The sequence below is a fragment of the Apaloderma vittatum genome, unplaced genomic scaffold (genome assembly GCF_000703405.1).
Source record: "Apaloderma vittatum isolate BGI_N311 unplaced genomic scaffold, ASM70340v1 scaffold36436, whole genome shotgun sequence".
Lineage (NCBI taxonomy): Eukaryota > Metazoa > Chordata > Aves > Trogoniformes > Trogonidae > Apaloderma > Apaloderma vittatum.
The window spans coordinates 79-23,726 of NW_009722971.1; the positions used below are offsets into that span (position 1 = coordinate 79).

The following is a 23,648-nucleotide window of genomic DNA, read 5'->3' on the forward strand; positions in this document are numbered from 1 at the left end:
GCTGTCTTCTCTGCAGGGCCCCAGTCCTGTGATCTTTACGGAGGCCTTGCTCTGCAGAAGCCAGGGAGAGCCCTTCCCTGGGAGAAGGGAGGCAAAGGGGACAGAAATGCTGACTGTAAAGCAGCGAGATGTGGATTTTACAAGTGGAGAGCCAGATAGCAGCGCTCCTCACATAAATGTTACTGCTCAGGCTGCTTCACAAGCTTATTCTTCTGCACTGTGGTTTCCTAGTGCTGGTTTATTGCTAATCTACACATCTTTGGTTTTTTGCAGCGATTAATTTTCTCATAGAAACGGGTACACTACTGCACTTCCCAGACACAAGCCATGGCCTCCGAAACCTCTACTTCCTTGACCCCGTCTGGCTCTCGGAGTGTCTACAGAGAATTTTCAACATCAAGAGCTCCAAGTCTGTAGCTAAGAACGGAGTCATCAGAGCAGAGGATCTCCGGATGCTGCTGGTTGGGACGGGCTTCACTGAGCAAACTGAAGAGCAGTACTTCCAGTTCTTGGCCAAGTTTGAAATTGCACTGCCTGTGGCCAACAACAGGTATGTGGATATTTAAAGAGGCTTAGCCAGGCTGGAGAAAAATGGTCATTTAATCAGCGGATATTAACAGGCTTTGTTGCTGTAAGCGGTTGTCTTGACAAGGATCTCGCTGTGAGAAAATATTTGAGCACGTTCAGCAGCTCCGTGGAAGGCACCCATCCATTTGGGCTGTGCTTCCTGGCATGAGCATCCTTTGGTCCAAACAAGCTGGTTTGAAAACTTTCCAGAGAGGTTCTTTGTCCACTCGGTGCATTGAGGCTGGCGACAGGCTCAGCCACCGGCCCGGTGGGGCGGCGACACGGCCGGGGCCGCGGTGATGGGCAGGTGGGAGCTGTAAGCGCTCAGCTGGCGCAGCTGCGGCTGAGAGAGGATGTGAGGCTCATGACTGCCCGGTCTGAAATGTAGATGGGGTGGAGTCATGTGCTTCCAGAGAAAGATGCTCACTGCAGAGCATGGCGGAAAATTTGGGGTAATCAATAATGGTGTCACTAATTTACTTCTAGTGAAATCAGGGAAGTACAGCTTCAGTAACAATGCGGTTTTCTTATTTTTAGCCTCAATAGGTGCTGATCAATAGTTTTCCTAGAAATGGTCTGGGAGACCTCATTCTCTTTAAATGTTAATGAGTCCTCCTCCCCTCTGCCCCCCGATCTCTTTTCCTCCGGGCAGAGTTCCCTGCTATTTTTCTCTCTCCCATCTGCTTGGCGACAGCCTGTTGTTGCCTTAACGGTGAAGCCCTAGTTGTATTGCACTTTGGATGTGGCATTTGCATTTAGCTTCCTTGCCCTTCCAGGACAGCGCGGCTGCATCGCCCTGAGCCTCTCGGGAGCTCTCAATGCCAGCACAAGTGCAGCATTCTCTGTGCTGTCATTATGCCTGTCACTTATCCAGTCCCGGATGCCAACAAATTTTCTCAGGCTTAACACAGATAAAGCCGCAATGTTTCTGCTTAGTCCAAAATGCCTTTTGGACTCCTTGTCGCTATCTGCCATTTTTCTCCCAGGCAATCACATTGTCTCTGCCTCAGGAACAAGGAAACTGCTTTTTCGTGGCCTGCCCAATGTTTTTTAGAGCGATCCAAGCCACATTAGCAGAATGTTCTTCCCACTGATGGGCTGTATCTATAGCAGGTTGGATTAATTTAATAAACTAGCCAGACACAGAGCAGTTATTTGTTACTCTGCTTCTGCAATTATTGTCTAGATTGCCAGATAGGGTTTCTGTGCAGTCAGTAGAGGAAACAGCTGCCAGTTTCTGTTCTGAAAGGGTGGATGGGGGCATGTTTCACATATTTTCAAAATTTGCATTGGCTGTCGTTCAAGAGCACCGAATCACCATCTGTAGTATAATCCACTATATAGTTGTGGTCCAAAAGGACCTCACTGGCCTTTTCATACTCTTAGACTCTTTCTTGGATGTGCTGAGGAAAATTTATTGGCTGTCTTATGATGCACCAATTACGTTTGTAGAGCAAGAGCATTTAGTTTGATGCACTCCATTTTTCTGCCAGAGGTGCATGTTATTTAGTTTTGTTCTGCTTGTTAAAACAAGGTTGAAGATATGACCATTCTTACTGTAATTTGTAAGTGAAGAGAAATTTTTATCAGTTTTACATTCCAAAGATGTTTCATGGAATAGATAATTCGGTCATGTAATATGTCATCGGATGTTACGGACTGTGACATACGGAGAAAGCTGTTGTCTAGCGATGGCTGGTTTTTCTGAGCTGATATTTCAGGTTTTACGGAATACTACAGCTGCTAGAGAGAAAATTTGATAGGCTGAGAGCATTGGATTCAGATCCAACATTAGTTCTAGTTGTGCCACTGTTATTTTGGTCAAGTCTCTTGGCCGTTTGCCTCATTGCTGTCATTACACCCGTCAGCGATGAGCCCCAGATGCCGACACATTTTCTCAGGCTCAACACTGATAAAACAGCAGTGTTTCCACTTACAAGCAAACAAGATTTTTGATCGTGTAGGCATCTTGGAATGTGTTTAGTGCAGAAGAGCATCACTGTCAAGATTTATTGGCAGGTATTGAAAGCCATAAACTCGTGGTTTTCAAAACGGTTCTGGTCTTCCAAAAAGGTTTTAGCTTCCCAAATACTAAAGATCAGGACAACTGAATATTCTATGCTTACTGGGAGATCTGAAAATAATTTGAAAACTTTGCAGTCCTCTACAGCAACGTAGCTCTGTTACTTCTGACCTGTCAGGCTCGGTTGGCACTGAGTCTCCTCCACGCTTGGGCAAAGAACCTAATAATGCGATTGCAGGAGGAGGCTGAGCAGGACAAGCGGTGTCTGTGCTGGCAGCAGTCTGGCAAGGTGAGCTCGTGCCCTAGGAGATGGTCGGGGATGTGCTAGAGAGCCCATCAGCTGTGGAATGTGGTGCAGCATGAAGCCCTGTCCTGGTGATCCATAAGATGCTCTCATTCTGGGACTGGAAGAAGAGACAGAGAAGTCCAGTCACCTTATCTGTCTCATTTCCACCGCCCATGACACCTCCTCTCCCCGCCTTCTGGGCTTACCTTTTACATTTATCTCCTGCTCCACGCAGGAGCACAGCTGTAATTCTGTGCGTACAACCAGAGCAGAGTCGTAGATAGCCAAAAAGTGAGTCTCAACATCGCAGCTGTTCTAATGACTCTTAGATTTTAATGCATTTAATTTGTGATTACACAAATGTCCTGCTCATTACATCAATTTTAGCCCTGCCCAATAGCCCTAGCTGAATTATGTAATGTCTGTTTTGCCTCTGGTTGCTTCCACAGTGTAAATGAATTTCTCCATGTATTGCTGCAGCGCCTTTAGTCTAAAAGCTTTTTTATATGCAGTAGGCTGTGCCATTAAAAATCTCTTTGGAGACTGAATCGCCCTATTATCCAGTAACAATGTACCCACTGTTACAAGCTGTAGCTAAAATTTGAGCTGTTGAATTTGATGTGTTTCAGCTACCTCCTCCCTCATCTGCTTCCTACCAAGCCAGCATTAGATATCCACGGGCTCTGCCACCAGACCACAAACACAGTCCAAAGGGTCTTCAAGATGAGTTTTGTCCCAGTTGGCTTTTGGCAGAGATTCATAGCCCGAATGTTAATTAGCCTGGCAGAGATGGACCTCCAGGTAGGTTACTGTATCCCTCTGTGAGCAAAAGAAGACATCTAAAGTTTTTGTGCAGTGTTAGTGCAAGTGGGTGTCTCTTCACATCCAGCTTGCTTCCATCACAGTAACATTACTTGAGTAAACAGGGAAAGATGAGACTCTGTGATCAAAATCTGATTCTGTTTTCACAGTAGGTGTCTTTTAGAATAACAAATCGGCACTGAGGAGGAAAGCCTGTGTTCTCCACCGCCTCTTTATAGCATGATCCCCTGAAAGGTCTCAGTACCTCCGGCATCTTCCAATTACAAGTAATTGGAGTTCTGCCTGCGGCACTTGTCCATGACCATTCTGCTGGGCCAGGCTTCGCTCACGTCCTTGGCCAGTGCAGATCGGAAATAGCTCTACCAAAGTCAGCTATCTGAATCTACGTGGGTTTAAATGAGAAGAAAATTACAGGACTGTCACCTTAATGGGATAATGAGACTTATTTTTGCAGCAGCTTATATCTGACAAAAACAGCCCTGCTGGAATCCTTAATAAATGCCTGCAAAATATTTTTAGTGCTACTGTGGTGTCTTCTAAACAGCTAACCATTTAAACTGTGTTCTGGCACCAATGTACAGAACCTGGAAAACATGATACCTGTTTTTGGAAGGTCCCCTGTGTTCCGGGCTTCTCAAACCATGTAATAACTTTACCTGGTTTTTACGGGCTGTCTTGGCAACCCCTTGCTACATCCTCCTGGGCACTACGTAACCCTGGAGCACCTTTGCTGGAGACCTCGTCCAGTCCTCACTGACGTGAATGGAAAGGATCCCGGGCATCAGACCCGTCTGCAGACAAATAAGTGTTGGAGCAGCGAGTGCAGCGGAGTCCTGCAGATTAAGTCTTTTGGTTTTAAAACAAAATTTCATTTTGCTCTAAGAGCTGGTTTGAAGCGTCTTGGAGAAAAGCCATCTTCCTCTCACTGAAGCAGGTGGAGAAGTTAACTCTCTGCACTGAAGGCAGACTTAATCATTCACTAGAGCATTGAGCTCTTCTTCAGATTTACAAGGCTTTTGCAAATGCAGAATTCATGTAGCAAATGTCACAGTTACAGAATTAACTTTGTTCACGGATACGGAGTTGTTCCTTTTTAAGCCACATGGAAAATATTTCCGTTGCTGCAAAACCCACTTTTACTGCAAGTATTTTCATTCCATCGCAAAAAAATTTTATGAGCATAGGTCGATTTTTAATGATAACACCTGTGAAGATTGAAAAAAGAAGTCACCTTATTGCTCAATTAAAATCAGAAAATTCAGTAATTTAATGATTTTTCTGCTTTTCTGCTTGTTTCAGCTTTTTGAAAACAAGAAGAACACCAAAACGAGAAACAAAAAGGTGACCATCTACAGCTTCACAGGCACCCAAAGGAACCGCTGCAGCACGTTCCGAGTCAAAAGGACTCACACTGTTTACTGGCAGGAAGGTCTGTTCGTTACCTTTGATGGAGGCTATCTTAGGTAATTTGTGTTCATAATGCAGCATGCGTGACAGGGGACTAATAGAGTGTATGAAACACATCATCTGAATGGAGATGAATGGGCCTGACTCATGCTTTATGCTCACTCATCAGTAGAAGATGCCTCTTCCAATAGGCGTAACTCATCTGGTAACAACCGGTGACAAAAATGATGAATAACTGATTGTTTGGCAGTTCTGAATATACCAACCTGGCGTGTTACTGCAGCCGCAGATCTAGTGGGGACTGAAAAGAGAAAGCAATATTCAGAGCCGAATCCTTTGCCAGCGTAAAATCGCGCATATTCGCCTGCAAAGGTTTCCTTGCGTCAATGAGTTTTCATGAATCCTGGAATTTCACCACTGTGTGGCCATAATCCGGACCAGTGGAGGTGCTTCAGTGCTATCAGGCAGTGGGGCAGTGGACACCTGGTTTAAAGGGGCCAAGGTGGTGTCTGCTGGCTGCAAGCCTGGGGAAAACCCACTGTCCATGTTCGTTCACAACTGGAGACAGCAGGCAGCCACTTAAGACTTTCACCTTTGTAGCATCTGAGGGTGCTTTTGCTCTTCCAGTTCCTGGGAGGAACCATCGGTGCTGTTGCGTGATTGGAGATCAGAAGGGCACAATAACTCTCCTGAGTTCAGACTGAGTTCAGTCTGCAGCTGAGTAGGGTCTTGGACCCAGGCATTGCAAATCGTGGGCTGGGATCCTCAATTCTGGGCCACAAAGGTGATAATACTGTTATCTCCCCAGGTACCTCAGGGAGTTACAGAACTCGGCTCTTTATATTAAATCTTTTTTAATTCTTTTTGGTAGGAATTGCACAAAAGTTAATGTCCATTAAGTTTTTCAAAGAGTTTTTGGAAGTTGTATTATTATTGTGATTACTCCACTGGAGTTTTCTTACCGATTTTTAAAACTGCTCTGTCATTCTCAACGGGGCATTTCTGTCAAAACTCTTCACCATACTCAATTCACCTAGGCCAGAGTTTTCTCTGGGTCTGACTTTCTGTAGCATTTACCCATTGTGAGCAGCTGGCACTTCTGCGCAAGTATTCTCTTCTGGAAGTTGTTTGTAGAAAAGACTGAATTGAAAATCAACCTCAAAGCTAGATTGCTTTTTATTTTGATTACTTATGAACTACGTGTTATTATGTCGCTCGGGTTTCCTGTGAGAAAGAAAGCTTGTTGACACTGTTACTTCACAAAAGCTTCATGCAGCTGTCTTTTGGCTTTCTTGCACAGTGTCGAGTCTTCTGATGTGAACTGGAAAAAGAAAAAAAGTGGTGGAATTAAAATCATTTGCCAGTCAGAAGTCAGAGACTTCTCAGCGATGGCGTTCATCACAGATCATGTCAACTCTTTGATAGACCAGTGGTTTCCTGGTAAGAGAACTACTGTAATTTTCTGTGCGATATTATGTCTTTTTAACAGAAGGTTCTTTGACAGAGCTCTCCAGGTGCACAATATTGTGTGTTAATTGAAGAGCCCTCAGGCTCTGACAGTCTCAACCCAATGAAGTTTGAAAAAATTTGGAAAAAGCTGATAACGTGCAGACAGATGGAGATAATTTGCTGGCACACCTTGGTCTAGACATTGTGTCTTTCAGTCTGTCAGTCACAGCGAGCACAGGTGAAATGTTACAGTTCAAACGTGACCTGCTTCTGCAGGAGTTCAAGAGACTCTTCCAGTGCTCGTAGCAGGGACATGATTTGGCCCAAACTACTTGGCACTGTCTCTGGATGGTGGAACTTGTTTTAGCATCAGTTGTGATCAACCGTTTCTCCGCCATTTCTATAATTTAATTCATAAAACTGTGATGTGAGAGGCATGAGTGAATATGATACCAGCGACTCTGTGCCAAGGTAACTTCCTTGACTCCAGCAGTTGTTTTTCCTCTGATCGGCACAGATCCTGCTGTTACCCAGCGGGCTGTTTGCGGCCTCAGTACACTTTGTTTAAAACCAAAACAAAATCTGAAGTGTCCTTTGTCATCCCACACTGGTCTAGAAAGCGGTGCCAAAATCTCTTAATTGGAAGCTCTCTGGAGGAAACAGTTGTGCACTCTCGCATATTCATGTTCTGCGTGTTATGAAGATAAAAGAAGATTTTATTTGCCTTTGGAGTAAAATAATGATAACATTAATCACTGAAGCTTGAGGAGAGTCAGGACTTCAAAGGCTACAGCCTGTATTCACCCTGCCTGATCGTAGGCCTTTAACAGAGCCTGTCGCCACAAAATCCCTCTGTAGTCAGTGCAAGTGGTGTGAACCTCCCAGACGTTTAGTTTTGGTAGAATCCAGGCTCTGGAGAGGCTGAAAACCAGGAGGGAGCCTGCAGTGACCACGTTGCTATATTGGGGGCTGTAGGCGAGTGCTTACTGCCAGCCTGCAGCCGAAGCACGCAGCGGGCTGTGCCGTGCTCTGCCTCCCAAGCCATTCCCACTCTTGTTCCCGTTCCCATGCCTGCTCTCCGCCTGAAGCCATCTGGCAGCTCTCAGTCTGCTCAGCTCCTGGGCAACCTCCCGGCTACAATCCTTCTCCCGCATGGAGCGACGCGGTGATCCCTGGATGCAGCTCACACAGACGCACCCAGCAAGTAGGAGGTTTTCTCCAACACATTATTCATACGCTTCTGGTTTCTCCTGGTCCCAAATAGGTTTTCTTCCTAAGCCTCTGTGTTACATGTGACCAAAGCAGAGTAGCTGTGAAGTTACACCAGTGGTCCCATCTCCTCACTACTCTGCAAAAAGCTATTGTCTCATTCCTGTCAATACTCCGCAGTAAACTGCTGCTTTCATGAACGTGACCGTTTTCAGCCAGTGGATCCAGATAGTGACCGAAGACGTTTGAATGCACTAGGAGCTATTGTTCTTTCTCCCTCTGTGTGGGTTATGTTGTTTTCTCTTTGCTTGCTTGCTTTGTAGCGCTCACAGCCACGGAGAGCGATGGCACGTTGCTGATGGAGCAGTATGTGCCCTGCCACATCTGCGCAGCTTCCAAGTCAGAGGAGAACGAGCGCGGCGAGAAGGTGGAGGACGCGCAGTACTTTAACATGGAGGACTGTGTCCTGACTGCCATTGAACTGGACTACATCACATGTCCTAACCACCCCAGCATCCCCGTTTCTCTCCAAGAGCTGGTCCCAGAGCTTTTCATGACTGATTTTCCTGCCAGGTAATGTCATGTGATAGCCTTCGGTTAAGTTTCAGTGTACCTATGTAGTTTGGTTGGATTTTTTTTTGCTAGAGGAACATACAGACTGCAGGAAGCAAAGTCACCCACTCCCAATCCCTGCTCTGGCAATTCATCCTAAACTGTGTTCCTGGTTTCAGCACACTTGCTTAGACGATCGCTGAGTGCTGACCCAAGTCATCGCTTCAGGAGGTCCTTTGAGATCACTGTGGTGTAGCACGAAAGTCCCCTTTTAAAGCCACAGCTGTCCTGCATGGCCCAGTACTCTGGCCAGAGCTTTCTATAGTTGGAATCTTTTTGGGATCCCGGAAAGGAGACTTCAATATGACAAACCCAAAAGGAGGTGCTACTCCGTCCCAAATTGGCACTGAAATGGCCTTTAGTTTTGAGGAGCCTGTAGGTGGGTGAATTTTACCACCAGACAATTCACATTGCGTCGAGGCTCCTGCTTGGCCGAGGGCCGTTGGGTGTGTAGCAGCAGTGTGGCAGTCCTCAGCAGCTGAAACAGCTCTTCCCTACCCATAGCAGCACTGCCAAACCTTTAAGCTGCTTAACTGCATTCCCAGATGGGTTCAGTCTTATACCCCTTATTACTTAGAGCAAGAGACCTCCCGAAGAGCAAGAGACCTCCTGACAGCGAGCAAGACAGGAGAGCAACACAACATCTCTTTCGGTTCACACTCTCTCAGACCTTTGTGCCCCATGCAGAGCCACGAGACCTCTGCACCAAACTGTGTCCTCTTCGCTGCCATCAGAGCTTTCTGTGCACCCGCTGGCCCCCGTTCCTTTCTTGGGGTCATTTTACTCAGCAGACACCCCGTCAGCTCGTCACGACAGCCCTCCTCGCAGTGCTATCTCCTGGAGATTTATTTGACGGGTGCAAGGCGAGTGGAGATGTTTGGAGTGTGAACAGCTGTAAAAGTAGTCTCTGGGAGAGCGGGGAAATGATGAATTGCCGCCTGGGAACCGTAAGCTGATTTGAATAATCAGGTTTCAGAGCGTGGGGCTGTTCGTACGCATCCTGTCCTGCCTCAGCGGGGAAAAGAGGAACAGGAGGTAAATGAAGCAAAAAAATAGTTAATACAGATAAATGACACAAATAACTGTACCTGTGCCATCCGCTTGGAAAAAAGAGCTTATGTGCTTTCCAGATCTCTCTGATTCTTGTAGGATAAGTTAGTAATGAGCCTTTTTTGCTTATTTGCCCAAGTTACTTTTTTCTGCGAGAAATGTTGTACAACGTGAGCCAGCACAGAGTACATAGAGATGACCAAGGTTGTTTAGGTGATCCAGTCCTCTCAGGAGATAAGACAAAAACCTATTAGGGATTTGTGGAAATGGAAATCACATTAGAAACATGAATTTACAACGTCTTTGAAACTTTTAATTAAAAAGCCTCAATCTCTTTTTGGCAGACTGTTCCTGGAAAATAGCAAACTGGAATGCAGTGAAAATGAAAACAACGTTCTTGGCCAGGGTGGAAGTGGGACCGTTATATATCGGGCACGATACCAAGGAAAACCAGTTGCTGTGAAGAGATTTCAGATTAAAAAATGCAAGGGTTCTCCCACTTCAGCTGCAGGTACAGTACATGCAATCAGTGTCGGGAATCGGCTCTTGCAGTCTGCGATTCCAAACTTAGACCAAAGAGCCTTCGCTCTCCAAAGTGCTGGCAGCAGCTGTTGAAGTACAGGACAAATAACCTCTGGAAAGACCAGAGCAGCCTGTGGTGTCCCACGGCAGAAGGCCGGTTACTGTGAAGGGTCCCTCTTCTGGCAGGGCAGCTGGGAAAGTGTAGAGAAGACCCCTTCCACCAAAGGATCTGCAACGTGACGTCTACACCCAGAGAGTCCCTGCTCTAAAAAGCACAGCATGAGTTTTCCAAAACCCTCCAGGTGACACATGAGAACAGCGAATGCAGACACGGTCGAGGTTGCTGTTAAAGGGCCAAGGGAGCACTTGCTTCCCGAGGCAGCCGTGTTTATCGTGCTTATAGCCCACGTCTGTTCGTGGCTCTAGCGCCAATGGGAGGATGCAGCTCAAAGCCTTGTTGGCGTAACCCTATGAGCTGCCTTCCTCCTGCAGCGTTTGCTCGGTGATTAACACCTTTCAAAGAGTTTCTGGCCTGGTTTCTCAGCTGGGGAGTGAGAAGAGCTTTTGCGTGTCTTGCCAGATACCATGCTGAAACACCTGAGGGCCATGGACGCCATGAAGAACTTCTCCGAGTTCCGCCAGGAGGCCAGCATGCTCCACTCGCTGCAGCACCCCTGCATCGTCTCCCTCATCGGCATCAGCATCCATCCTCTCTGCTTCGCCCTAGAGCTGGCCCCGCTGGGCAGCCTCACCACTGTGTTGTCTGAAAACTCCAAAGGTAAGAACAGGGTCTCCCTCCTGGGAGAGCTCGTCCTCTGAGTCATGGTAGTGACAAATGGTCAACAACATTTAAATTACTGCTTGGTTTAGCGGAGGAGGGGTTTTTTTCAGACTAAGGGAAGTGGGAGGGATGGAATTGCTCTTAAACTGTGCCTTTGGGAACCTAGTAAAAATCGGTGCTCAGGATTTTTGAAAGTTGAAGACCTGGATTTTCAATTTCTCTGCAAATTAATAAGAAGTGCTTCTCACTTCAGTGCTGCAAGGGTAATGCTGTGCTCATTCCCCTGCAGATGGGTGTCTGGCACTCTAAATTATCTCATAATTATCTGTATTCCTGTCGCTGTCAAATGAACGACACTAGTTCCGAGAGAGGTTGAGGCCATCTGACCCTCTTGGCACCTTGGCTTTGTGTCAGCTTTCAGTCAAACACTAATTTTCACCAGAAGATTTAGGGATCTAGAAGTGAAAGGGTTTAAAAAAAGAATCTAATCAAACTGTCAGACGTGTACAGTAACACCAACAGTGTCATTTCAAATCGTGGCATTGAGTGATATTTTAAAAGCATGTTAGTTATTGCTCTGGAGTTTAAAAAAGAAAGAGAAAAGGGGTTTAAAAACAAGAATAAAAAGCAGTTACTGCAAGTACAAAGACTGGAGACAGGCTGTCCCTTTGTGCCAGGCTCTTCCTTCGTGCCGCTGGGACACATGCTGACACACAAAATAGCGTATCAGATCGTAACTGGCCTTGCCTACCTGCATAAGAAGAACATCATCTTCTGCGACCTGAAATCGGACAACATTCTGGTGTGGTCCCTGGACGTCAAAGAGCACGTCAACATCAAACTCTCCGACTACGGAATCTCCCGGCAGTCATTCCACGAGGGCGCGCTTGGCGTGGAAGGCACGCCGGGCTACCAAGCTCCTGAGATCCGGCCTCGCATAGTCTATGATGAGAAGGTAACTGGAGTGGTGTGTGGCACCAGCCTTTCCGCCAGGGCCTTCCGTGCTCTCCTCTCCACCCACCAAGGCAGGTTTGCCCTATTGGGGTTTTTTCCCCCCTCTCGGTTTCTTGCTCTAGGTCGACATGTTCTCCTATGGGATGGTCCTGTACGAGCTGCTGTCTGGGCAGCGGCCTGTGCTGGGGCAGCACCAGCTCCAGATCGCCAAGAAGCTGTCTAAAGGGATCCGTCCTGTTCTGGGGCAGCCAGAAGAGGTGCAGCTCTATAGGATGCAGGCGCTCATGATGGAGTGTTGGGACACTAAGCCAGAAAAGGTACGAAACAACCCTCGTGACCGGTATTTTCTGATCGTGTAGCTCCAGGGATCCGGCAGCCCTTGTCATACCGGAGAGCAAGGCTCGCTCTTGGTACAACGGAGTGCCTTTGTTGCCCGTTTATCCCTCCTGCTGATATGGCCCAGAACTTGTATTGACTTAAATGAGAGTTTTATGAATTAAATTATGGCAGATTGGTGGCCTTAGACATCTGTGGTGACATAAAGGCCCCTTGACGTCAATAGCAGTTAAGCTATTGATTTCACCAGGGCAAGGCGTTAACCGTAATTTCTAGAAATGGCTACAGTGTCATGCTGTGAGTGTAACTACAAAGACTTTAAACCCCTCCAAGATTATGAAAGACAGTATGAGGAAGAAAAAGGTTCAAAGTACAAGAAAAGGATTATGCTGCATTACATTTTTCATTAATTGCATGTCACCGTTTCAGAGCTGCCGTCCTTCAGACAAAGGTCAGTTTGGCTCACAAACAGCTAGACACTGTCATGATAGTGGGTCAACTTTAAAAATTCATAAACTTGAAGAAATTAATCTATAAAATGCATAAGAGAAACACAGACCAAACCACAGAAGTACAGAAGAGATTTGGCTTCAGTATCTGGGGTATGGGAGAACGGTAAGAACCAGTCAGGTGGGATTTATAAGATAATTCTGTTGGGATTTGAGAAAGTAGCAGAAGTGTTTATTGAAGAAGTCCTACTTCTTGGCTCTCTAGCTTTGATAAATAACGATTATTGTGATTCTCGCATTTCATCTGGACGTCCAGCTGTGTCGTGTGACATAGGTCTTTCTCTTTTCCTTTCCCCGCAGCGTCCACTGGCCATTTCTGTGGTAGGACAGATGAAAGATCCTACCTTTGCAACGTTTATGTACCTGCTACCCTGCAGGAAGCAGTCTTCCTTTTTCTCCTCCCAAGGGCAGGAGTACACTGTGGTGTTCTGGGATGGGAAGGAAGACACCAGGTGAGACAGCTCATATTAGTGATTTCTTTCTTTTTTTCTTTTTTTCTTTTTACGTGAAAATCTTTCAGCGTCTTCATTTATGCCTCTGGGAGGGAGGTAAAGAAGGTGAAAGTGAGTTTGGGTGAATGCCAGGGATACAGTGAACACTGCTTTCCCAAACTCTTTTAATTGGGAACAGTGGTTGCTTTATAAAGGATATTTAATGAGCTTAACTCTGCTTCAGTTAATATGAGGAGAAGATTAGGGCAGTGTAATGATTCACGCACACAGGATGAAGCATTTGCACATGAGAACAGACATATTCTGCCTTTCCTAATGAGGCCATTTAACACTAAACCTTTCCTAATTGAGACTGCGGTTCCATCTCTGTTCTACAAAGCAATTAAGCACATGCTTAAATCTTGCCGAAATCGTCAGGAGTTCACCACATGCCTGAAGCTGTGGGTGCATCCAAGTGTACACTGCTGGTAAAGTGTGTGCTATACTGAAGAGGCATGTGCTTTAAATGTTATTAAATTGTGACTGAGATGATGGTATTTTGCTCAGCCACATGTGACCCGGGGCTAGTTAGGTTTATTTTTATGGACGTTGCTGATTTTTATAGCCCCCAGTCTTATTTGAAAACATTTGCAAACCAGTCTGAATTTTATATTAATGTGTTCTTTATCTGTAACCATTAACCTAATGGGGAAGGTGCGTGATTTGTTCCTGAGCGATTTGCTTTGCTATTTGTGGTGCCTGGTCAGTCGTTCAGTGGAGATAGTACAACTGTTCCTGCTAAAACTCATGAAACACATGGGACTCACAGATGTATTTTGAATACATGGATGTTGTCCAAATATTCACAGCAATATATCTCAGTGAATCCCCTTCCTGACTGGACAATCCACTTGCTGGAGACTGCTGAATAACAAATCACTTATATGTGACAGATTTCAGGATGTGTAATTGCTTGTGCCACAGTTGGTAAAACATCTGGGGCTCGCAGATGTGGTTGTGAATATCCAGTTATAGTTCAAACACTCAGACCCAAGAAATTTCCCCAAACAAACAAAATCTTTTTAGTTACTAAAAATGTTAATTAGTCATATTTATGAATATCATGTTACAGATATTTCCTCTTATTTGGAAGAATCATGCTCTTCTGTTTATGTACTAGAATAAGTAACAAAGCTAGCTAATACTGAGCGGCAATAAACTTGGGGAACAAGCACATATTCTCTTGAGAACCCAATGGACAAGATGGACTTAAGACCTCCCAGCTATTAATTACTGCTCTTCAGCTGGAGTTGTTTGTCTTGCAGCTGAATTATAGTGACAGACCACATAAGTTCTCCAAAGCCATTTCTGTGCAAAGTCAGATAGCTGGGGTTAAATCTTCGCAAAGGCAATTGCATATCTGCCCCCTGAGAAAGAGCCGTGGCCCATCTGTATTTCTCTTCCTTTCCAAAGACCATTTGGAAGGGTGGAGAGTCCTGCAGCATCGTCCACATCTGGACAGTCATGTGACTGAACACTGGCTGTAGCAAGTTGTTATTTGCTCCTTTCAGAAACTACACGGTGGTGAATCCAGAGAAAGGAGTCATAGAAGTGGAGAGGATGAGCTGCCCGGGAATGAAGCTGTGCTGCCAGCTAAAATTTCAGAATGCCCTCTGGGCCGCCACGGAGGTGAGCGTTGCCTGCGCTCGAGTGCCCCGCTCAGGAGGGGCTCGTCAGAAAAAAACCTATTAAATTAATAAAGCCAAGAGTGCTTGAGACAATGGGCGTCTCGGGTGAGCAGCGTGACTTTGCATCTGCTCTCTCCGGGTGTATTGTTTCTACCTGTCACGTGGCCATTCCCTAGATCAAAATCATCCCTTCTGGTGCTCAAAGCGATCGTGGGAACCTCGGCTTGCGGAGGCAAGACTCTCTGGGTTGTAGCATATCTGTACCCAAGGTTTCATCTGGGAAATGTCCTTATCTGTAAGCGATAAAGGGAAGCAAGTGAAAGAAACCATGCGTTTGAGGGTGGGGTTTGGAAAGAGGCCCGAGGGATTTGCAAGTCGGTGGGAAATGGGTACCCAGGTTTTGTGTTCACCGTGGAAAATGGCAGCTGGAGTGATAAGAGAGCAGGACTGATTCATCCCCGAGCCCCTGCCCGCCCATCAAAAAGGGCTGTGTTAAGCGTCAGCCAGTTCTGACACAAAACACGCAAAAAACAGCTGAAATTAATTGAAATGTTCCCGAAGTTCACCGTTTTAGAAAGGGGAAAGAAGGCCACACTTGCTGAATAAATAACTTGTGTTGGTTCATTCAGCCTGCCCTAGTATGGGTGCTGGAACTGAGGGAGAGTGTTGATAGGAAAATAAGATATTTTGCCTTTTTCTGTTCCCAAATAAATTTCAAGTGTTCCTATTTTCTTCGTAACAAGTATAGAAAAACTAAAATTAAAAAAAATCTTAAAGCATGGTATTTCCATCTTCTTGATCAGAATGAAACGTGTTGCTGTTCCCCAGACTGAGTGCTCTGCCTTAGCTTAGTAGATTTATGAGGCGTAGAGCAGGTGTAATGCCACGTACAATGCAGTAGTAGCTTTCCTCAAATTGACAGATTAATGCAAAGTAACGTACAAAGTGTTTCAGCTTCATGGCACGTTTGGGATTTTTGCGCAGTCGAGGTTGTCAGATGCTACTTCTAGATGTGGAGATAAAACACCTGTAGTGGTGATTTTGGTGACTTTTGAATAGTGCATGTGTTGCCCCCAGCTCGTTTTGGGGAAGGCAGTACTCGTTTTCTGCCCATGGACAGGGCAAATGCTCTCCAGGGAAAAAAAGCAATCCAGGCTTTGGATATGGAAAAATGCAAGTAAAAACTGGGTTTGGAACCCATTTGGTCTTGTTCCGCCATCAAAATGTGAAAAGCGTGGGCGGTGCTTGAAATCTGTAGAATTTTATGTGCTCTTTCGCAGGACCAGAAGATTTCTGTGTATGGATTGCAGGGCATGTGTCCTCTGAAGACTCCACAGAAGAGTTTAGACACTCCTGCCACTGTGAGCTGCTTTCTAGTAATGCCCGTTGTCAAAAAGGTAAGGAGGAACCAAAAGGAAAAGGGGCATTTGCGAGACTAAATCGTCTGCCGCCAGGCCGACCTGCCAGATTTTGCACGGCTTGTCCCTAGCTAGTGTGGAAGAAGGACTTTGCGATGCCCAGGAACATTTTGGCAGCGCGAGGAGAAGTTTTCCAGGTCTTTGTGCCTCTGCCAGAAGACAGAGAGGTGTGGGCAAGAACCTGAGTCAGAGGACCAAAGCTGGCACTTCCGAGCCTGCTGGGAAAATAGTCAAAATAGATCAAATTCCTCTGCAAGGACGTTTTCCAGCTGTGTTTCCACATCGCTGGAAGACAGAGTTTAGGCTGACCAGGCAAAGCAGAGGGGACATGAAACAATAATTAGAATAAGGATTTGTTAACTGCTAATGCAGGACTTGGCTGTATCCTAGCTCTTGTATCCACTCTTTTAGCGGTGTGTGTGCACGCTGTCATTTGCGGGCTGCATCACTGAGTGTTATCTAGGTTCAGACACATTTCTCTTTTTGGTTTTGAATGAGAACACGTCGGTAACACAGCTCTTATGGGTAATACTCTTCTGGGTAACATGGATAACTATTCTTATGGGTACTAACAGAAGTCACATACTATCTAGTTCTGGAATTGCCAACATGCAGTTACTGGTAAAAGAAATCTGACATGACTGCCTGTTGCAGACAAGTCATGGGAGATGTATAAAAACTGTTTTCGGGCTAAATTACATCCGTTTTGCTTACAGCCACCTCAAGTGAAAACATATAATTAAGTTCCAGCGTTACTGGTAGCTGTGCATTTTGCAAATGCCAGACTGGTGTGTGTCTAAAAGCTCGATATGGAGCAGCTCTCGGAGCGGTTTTATCCCGCGTGCCCATTCTGCGTTACCGTCCATTTCTGGCTCGGCTGCTCCGACTGCCGCATCGCCGCAAACCGGATCCGAGGCAGATGGTTAGTGTAAGGTGCACCGCTTCGCTTCCAAACATGGTGTCAGCAGGACTGAAGTAGGGCACAGATCTCAGGCTGGCACAGTAATGAATTTCACCCGCCAGGAGGCTGCATCTGTCGGCTTTCTTTGGCTCCCAGACCTGCAGCGTTTCTCCGCCATGGAGTTTCATTCCTGATGCGTAGGGAGAATTTCTTTTTCGTGCTGCCTGAGGTTTTGTCCAGGACAGTCAAACGAGTCTTTAACTTTCAGCTTTTCCACTGTCATACAGCTTGCAAAGCCATTCCTCAGGGCTTACGAGTGGCTTTATGTCTCCTGGTTTCTATTTCCAGTTTGTGGCTTGCCTAGAAAATGTCATAAATAATGCCAGGCCCTACAATAGCAATATTGAGTCTAGACACCTCCCTTCCTCCCCCGACCCTACCCAACCTTCCAGAAATCCACATCCCTTCGGTGCACTCCTTCCTAGTTTATTGGACTTATTTTTTTTCTTTCCCTCTCTCCTTTCTATGAATGAGTTTGGCAGTGAAATAGCCAGAGCGGCAGCTTTAGGGATGTGCAGACCAGGTTGGCAAGAAGCTAAACCGTTTTTTTTTCAAAACAGCCAGTTCTTCCAACAAAGCTAAGTGGAAAGCTTACGCTTGTCCAACTCCCTGCGCGGCGCAGCGAGCTGTATCAGAGTTATCACACAGTCGTATTGTTGTCCAGCAGAGAAGAGAATTGCTCGCGTTTCCCTGGGAAGAGAGCCCTTAGCTGATGAGATGTGAGGTAACTTGCAGTCAGAGAATCGCCCGGGGATGTTGCTGGGAAGGGGAATTCTTTACGAGTGCCTTGGGAAGACTGGTCCAAAAGAAATAGTTTCCAAAACTTGATTTCTCGTCCAAAGGAAGCATCATGGAAATTTAAAAGCAGCAAAGAGGGGCCCAGAATCCAAAATTTGCCCGCCGAGGAGAAGTCTTGTACAATTTAAGCTTTTTGTTGCGTGCTTTCTGTCACCAGAATTATTGGTTTTGGCAAACAATAAATTTTTCAGTAAATTTCCTTTCAGAAGAAAAACAAGTAGGTGAAGGAACAGGTTAAAAAGAGTGAAACAAGATGCTTTTCTGAGCTGGTTTGCAGCATTCTTACAAAGAAATGTTGAGGGAGAGAGAAACCCAAATGGGTGCAAGCCTGCAGCCTCTTGCAAAAACCTGGAACACACAAAAACAAAAGCTGCATTTAAAGGCTGCAGCCTGCTGCGGCATTCGCTGCCAGCGGTGCCAGACCGTGTGGGGAAGAGAGGAGGAGGTGACCATAGTGTCTGGGGTTCTATTTTATTTTTATTTTTTTTCCTAACCTGCCATCCCAACGGCTACGAGCCTCGAGCTGTCCTCAGCTGCAAGGACAGGACGTCTGGAGCCAGCTCATCTCCTGCACATGGCGAACCGTCACGGCCCCGCTCGGAGGCCTTCCTCCCTGGCACGGCGGGACTTCTGGCAGGACGGAGACTTCAAATGCAGTTTTGTTGCTGCGTGTTTTTGTTGGCTCTTCGTGGAGCCCAAATGTTGAAAAAATGAATTCTGAGAAAGTTACTTAAGGTTTCTGGAGGCTGCTGCCCGCCCTGCCTGCCTTTGGTCACTGTTGTAATGCCCTGATTTGGAGAGTTCTGCCTCCCTGCCCCACTGCATCAGCACCTCATAAAGTCTGGGGAGTCCGTGGCAGCCGGGGGTGGGTGGCTTTTGCCAGATTTTTCGGTGAAGTGGGTCTCAGTCGGGTGAGGGGATGGCAGGTTCAGGGCATTTCTCAGCGTTTGAGTTCCTACTCCTCATTTCTTAAACGGAGTAGCCGGGTAGATAGAAACAGGTCCCGATAGCCAAGGCGGTGAGTAATAAGTGCCCCAAAGCATAAAATATCTTCCAGATTTGCTTCCACCATTGTGCTGTTCCAGACAGGCTAGAATTTGGCAGTCAGTGTTACCGGTAAAGCTGGGTGGGGATCGCTGACGCAGCTCCAACGGGTTATGGTGCTCATTGCTTGGGGCTGGGGAGATTTGGCCTGTGGAACCCAAAAGGGAATCTGGATTCTGTTCTGCAGTAGCTGACACTAATCAAAGAAATCAAAATATTTTTTATGAAGACTATGCTTGGATAGTTCAGGGGTTTCGAAGCAAATGAGACAAAAGTATGAAGATCTCTGAAGACTTCAGTAGTGTCCTGCGTCATGCCAGGAGCAGTTCAGGTTGACATACCAACACTGCAGTTAATTTCAGTTTCGGTTTTCCATTTTGACTGAGAAACACCTATTCTGCAGGGTCCTTTACACTGAAAAAGCTGGACCCTTTTCACCAGAGAACTGCGGGCCGTTCTGCTTTGTTTTGTTCTGGTTTAAATAATTGAACTCCTTTCCAAAGAGAAAGTAACCCAAACCTCAGCTTGAGTAAGGCATCGTGCCTTGTTCCAACCTATTGATGCAACTCCCTGGCAAACCCGTATCCAGGAACCTTTGCACCAGTCCCACATGGCGGCGGGGACATGGCACCGACCGCTGCAGCCCGTTTGGGTTTCTTTTAAGTAGCGATTAGAGAATTGAGACTGAACTGAGTCGAAGTCCAAGTCCCGTTTCACAACTTTCCACTTGCTTCCCTAGTTTTTCCCATTACAGTAAAATTCTGCCATGATTTGGATTAGTCACAGGGGCTCAGCACGCTCATGGATTTACTCATGCTTTGTATGCAGATAGTAGCTTTTTGTCCAAGACTCTTAATGACCCTTGCAAACGGCACTATCGATTAAAGTAACGCTTACCCTGATGCTGTCTGACCCTCGATACCCGAGAGCTGCTCAAGATACTGATTCTGGCCTCGACAGACCTAAGCAGCCTGGGAGCTCTGTTCCAGGGCTGGCACAGCCAAGGTCCCTGGAAGGGCACCGGCTTTCCTTTAATTTCCGAGTAGCGAGGGGTGACGCTGGGTCCCTGTCCCGGCTGTGGAGGGGCGAGGGGTTACTCTGTCTGGTTCTGTTCATTTCCTTAGTCCAGCCAGATTGTAACAGCAGCAAAAAAGCCCTGGGCAAAGGGTGGTGGGGTTTTTTTATATAATTTATTGCTCCACAGGGAGGAAATAGAAAGGCCTTTGAGGTAGATATTGTTTTATCTGCTTCACAGATGGGAGAGTTGCTGGTACAGACCCAAGGTCATGGGGAGTTTTGTTCCCAAGAGATCCATTTCCCAGTCTGTTGAACAGTGTTTCGCAGCACTGTGATGATGAGCTGGAGGAGTCGGAGACCCGGCGAGCCGTGTCCTTCTCACCAGCTCCCGCCTGCGGGGCGTGACGGCATCCATCGCACCGGGCTCGACGCCAGCCGCGGCTCCCGCAGCCGACACATCCATACATTTAGGGGCAGGGTTTTTTAACTACCTGCAGAATTGTTTGCGGCGCTCAGCAGCTGCTTTGCGGAGCTGCAGCCACGTCGGTGCCCTTCGCTGGGATGTCTCTTGAGCTGTTGGGGATTCCTGACTCAGAGCGCGTTCCTGGGAGGAGCGGTGCTGTCAGAGCCACAGAGGTCGGATGCAGAGCGATCGTTGGTGCTCTTGTTTGTGAGAGGATTGCCTCTCTTTCTGGTTTTACTGCATTTCTTCCATTCCTTTTCTGCCTACCCTGATAGCAATAGCTTTACTCCTTTATGGAAATGAGCCGGCTTTCTACAGCTGGATTCCTAGGATCACGATGCCTGTCTCTGAACATACTCCAGCTTGAATTTGTTAACCTTCGGGGCAGACTGCCAGGTCCTGTCTGTCCTCCCTTGCCAGTAAGGAGAGGTAATACTGGGTGAGAGGAGTATGGCTCTGCAGCAACTTCTATGTAATGACTTCTTTTTATGCTGCTGTTATCACTGAGTGGTTTGGAGTAAGTTACTTATAGGATTGTGAGAGGCAGCCATAGCCTCCAGGGTTGAAAGCTCTTGTGTTGCAGAGAAGAATCTGGGTAGCGAATCCCCTGTCTTTCTTGCAGAACTCGTATGTGGTGCTGGCCGGCTTGTCGGATGGACTCGTAGCGGTGTTTTCAGTGTCCCAGGGCATCCCAGGGGACAACTGCTCCTACCTGTGCTCCCACACGGCAAACAGGTCCAAATTCAACATTTCCGACGATGACCCCCGGCAGAACCCGTACCCCGTGAAGGCCATGGAGATCACCAACAGCGGCACCGAGGTCTGGTACAGCAACGGCCCCGGCATCCTCATCATCGACTGCGTCGCCATGGAGATCAGCCGGAGGCTGGAGCCCTTCAGCGCGCCCTCGCTGATCACGTCCATCGCCTGCAACTCCGAGTGCCACGGGGAGGAGGTGGTGTGGTGCCTGGACGATAAAAGCAACTTCCTGGTGATGTATCACGTCGCCACCTACCAGCTGTGCGCTCGCTACTTCTGCGGAGACTGCAGCCCCCTCCGAGACATGTTTACAATCCAGCAGCCCTCGGCAGCCATCCCGGCGACGGCGCCGATCAAAAACCAAGCGGTGGAGAACAACCCGCTGGCGGACATGAGCATCATGTACAGCCCGGAGGTTGGCACCCAGATACTGAACCACCAGGACTCGCTCACAGATTATTGTTCTGTGTCTTCCTATTCCTCCTCGCCTCCTAACAGGATAACCCCGTGCCCCTCCAGCCTACCCAGCTCGCCCATGAGCTCTTCCAGTGCGCCGCTCTCCACAGATTTCGAAGAGTCGGACAGATTTCATGAGCTGAAGCCTTCCCCGGATGATGATGCTGTGCCTGTGGGTGACAACACAGAGCATCTCCAAGCTGTCAAGATTCTTCCAGTAAAAGACCTCATATGGATCCCCAGGTGGGTGGGCACTTACCAAATAAATCCCTCCTGGAATTAGCTCAGACTAATTCAGGAACTTTTGCATTCCCAGTATGATTCACTTGCCCAAAAAGTCAAGAAATTCTGTCCCCAGTGCAATGGTACATTTATTTTTCTACTTCTTTTTAAAGATAGCTGGTGATGGGTAGAATGGCCACTCTAAGCTCTTGCAGGATCAGTTTCAATAGAAATGTGAGTGGTGAGACTTGAAGCCCTGATTCCCCAGCTGCTGAGGAAGCAAAGGGCAGGAGGCAGCTTCCTTGCTTGGGCACAACCCCGATAAATCCTGTCGTCTCCTGTAGAGCTGAGGGAAACTGCTGGAAACTTGATGTTGAGTTCTCACTGTGGTGGGTTCCGGGTGCTCCCCAGTGTCACCGCAGTGCCCCCTTCCCTGCCAGAGGTCGTGTCACTGCAGGAAGGGTTGCTGCAGAGAGGACGGATATTGAGCACGGATCTTCCTTAGCTGTCAGCAGACCCGTTGCTGAGCATGTGACATCTCCTTCGTTTTTCTTCTAGGAGAGGAGGGGATATCATCGTTATCGGACTGGAGAAGGAATCTGGCACCCAGCGGGGCAGAGTGATCGCTGTGCTGAAGGCTGGGGAGCTGGCTCCCTTTGGGTGAGGCTGACTAGGCAGTGCCCATTGCACCAGTTTCCAGGGATGGGAGGGGACTGGGTGGTAGAGGGTGGCTCTGAGGGCTCTTGGAAGCTTCCAGCGGCATCTGAGAAGTTCCCAGCTGGAAGAGTTGTGGCTGCTGGTGGCACGTCAAAGCATGTAGCATGTCAGGTGGTGAGGGGGAGGCACCACGACCACGATCAGGCCTCCAAAAGCTGCAGAGACCGAGCACCTCCATAATGAGGCGGGCAGGACCATCTCGCACAACACCCTAAACATCGGTCTGATCCTGCCTGGTGCTGACCACCGGTGCTTGGGGGGCACCTGGCAGAAGATGCGTGGAGCTCGGCGGACTCGGGCCCCGCATTAGGAACAAGAGATGTATTTATGCAGAGCGCGGTGCTTGTCTGTGGCTGCATTCACGTGGATCAGGTTGACGTTCTGGCTCTAAATGAGCAGCTTTGTGCTGTCGGCAGTGACGGGCTCCTGGAGCACAGGGGAGAGCAGTTATATACATTAATTTAAAATGTTTCATACAGCGAAGGAGAGTCCAAGTAAATAAATAGCTGCTAGAGAGCAGGGGCTGTTCCTGCTACTTAAAGACCGGTCTGGGATTGTACTATTTATGTCCAAACAAATGCAGGTTAAGCAGCGCTAAGGATTATAAATGATCGTTTATTACCGCTGGGCAAACACAACAAGGGATCAAAGTGCTCCTGCCATTCCCTCTACTGGCAATATGAGTGTCTTTATCACTTGGGAGTGGAGTGGTCTCTCAGTTACTCACTTTCAGGCTGATTTTGCCTGGCCACCTCCCTCAGGGCTATCTGCAGGCCCAGCTTCAGCCATTGCTCAGGTAACGTGCTTTGAGCCCGCGCAGGGAAGCCCATGCCACACGATGCTGTCATGCAGGACACCTTCTGCGCGAACCTTGCAGGTCCCTGGGCTGTTGCTGTAGGTGTGCTGGCTGGGCTGGACTCAGGGCTCATACCCTGAGCTCCATCCCACTTCCACACCGTATTTCTGGCTGCCAAAGCTCTCGGCAGGCTGTTAGCTCTGGTGTGCTGAGCTGCTTTGAGAACGCCCAGCTGGCAGCAGGCAGCAGAGTCTGGATTTAGCAAATCAGGAGATTGACAGCTTCAAAATGTCATGGCAGGCTGAAGCACCTACCTGCACATTTGGGCACCTGGATCCCTTTCAGACTCTT

The 23,648-nt window shown here is 47.5% G+C and overlaps 1 protein-coding gene across 1 annotated transcript in view; it reads left to right on the forward strand.

Annotated features, from left to right (window-relative positions):
* Positions 1–273: 273 nt before the first annotated feature.
* Positions 274–23,648, forward strand: part of LRRK1 (leucine-rich repeat kinase 1) — a gene marked incomplete at its 5' end in the record, with an annotated part of 23,768 nt that continues 393 nt past the window's right edge. The window contains 14 exons of the mRNA XM_009871944.1: positions 274–550; positions 3,506–3,677; positions 4,998–5,161; positions 6,406–6,545; positions 8,087–8,336; positions 9,770–9,936; positions 10,528–10,725; positions 11,406–11,683; positions 11,805–11,999; positions 12,828–12,979; positions 14,530–14,647; positions 15,927–16,043; positions 20,970–21,805; positions 22,343–22,444. Coding sequence (XP_009870246.1) covers positions 274–550; positions 3,506–3,677; positions 4,998–5,161; positions 6,406–6,545; positions 8,087–8,336; positions 9,770–9,936; positions 10,528–10,725; positions 11,406–11,683; positions 11,805–11,999; positions 12,828–12,979; positions 14,530–14,647; positions 15,927–16,043; positions 20,970–21,805; positions 22,343–22,444 — 3,166 coding nt within the window. The remainder of the gene's footprint in view (positions 551–3,505; positions 3,678–4,997; positions 5,162–6,405; positions 6,546–8,086; positions 8,337–9,769; positions 9,937–10,527; positions 10,726–11,405; positions 11,684–11,804; positions 12,000–12,827; positions 12,980–14,529; positions 14,648–15,926; positions 16,044–20,969; positions 21,806–22,342; positions 22,445–23,648) is intronic.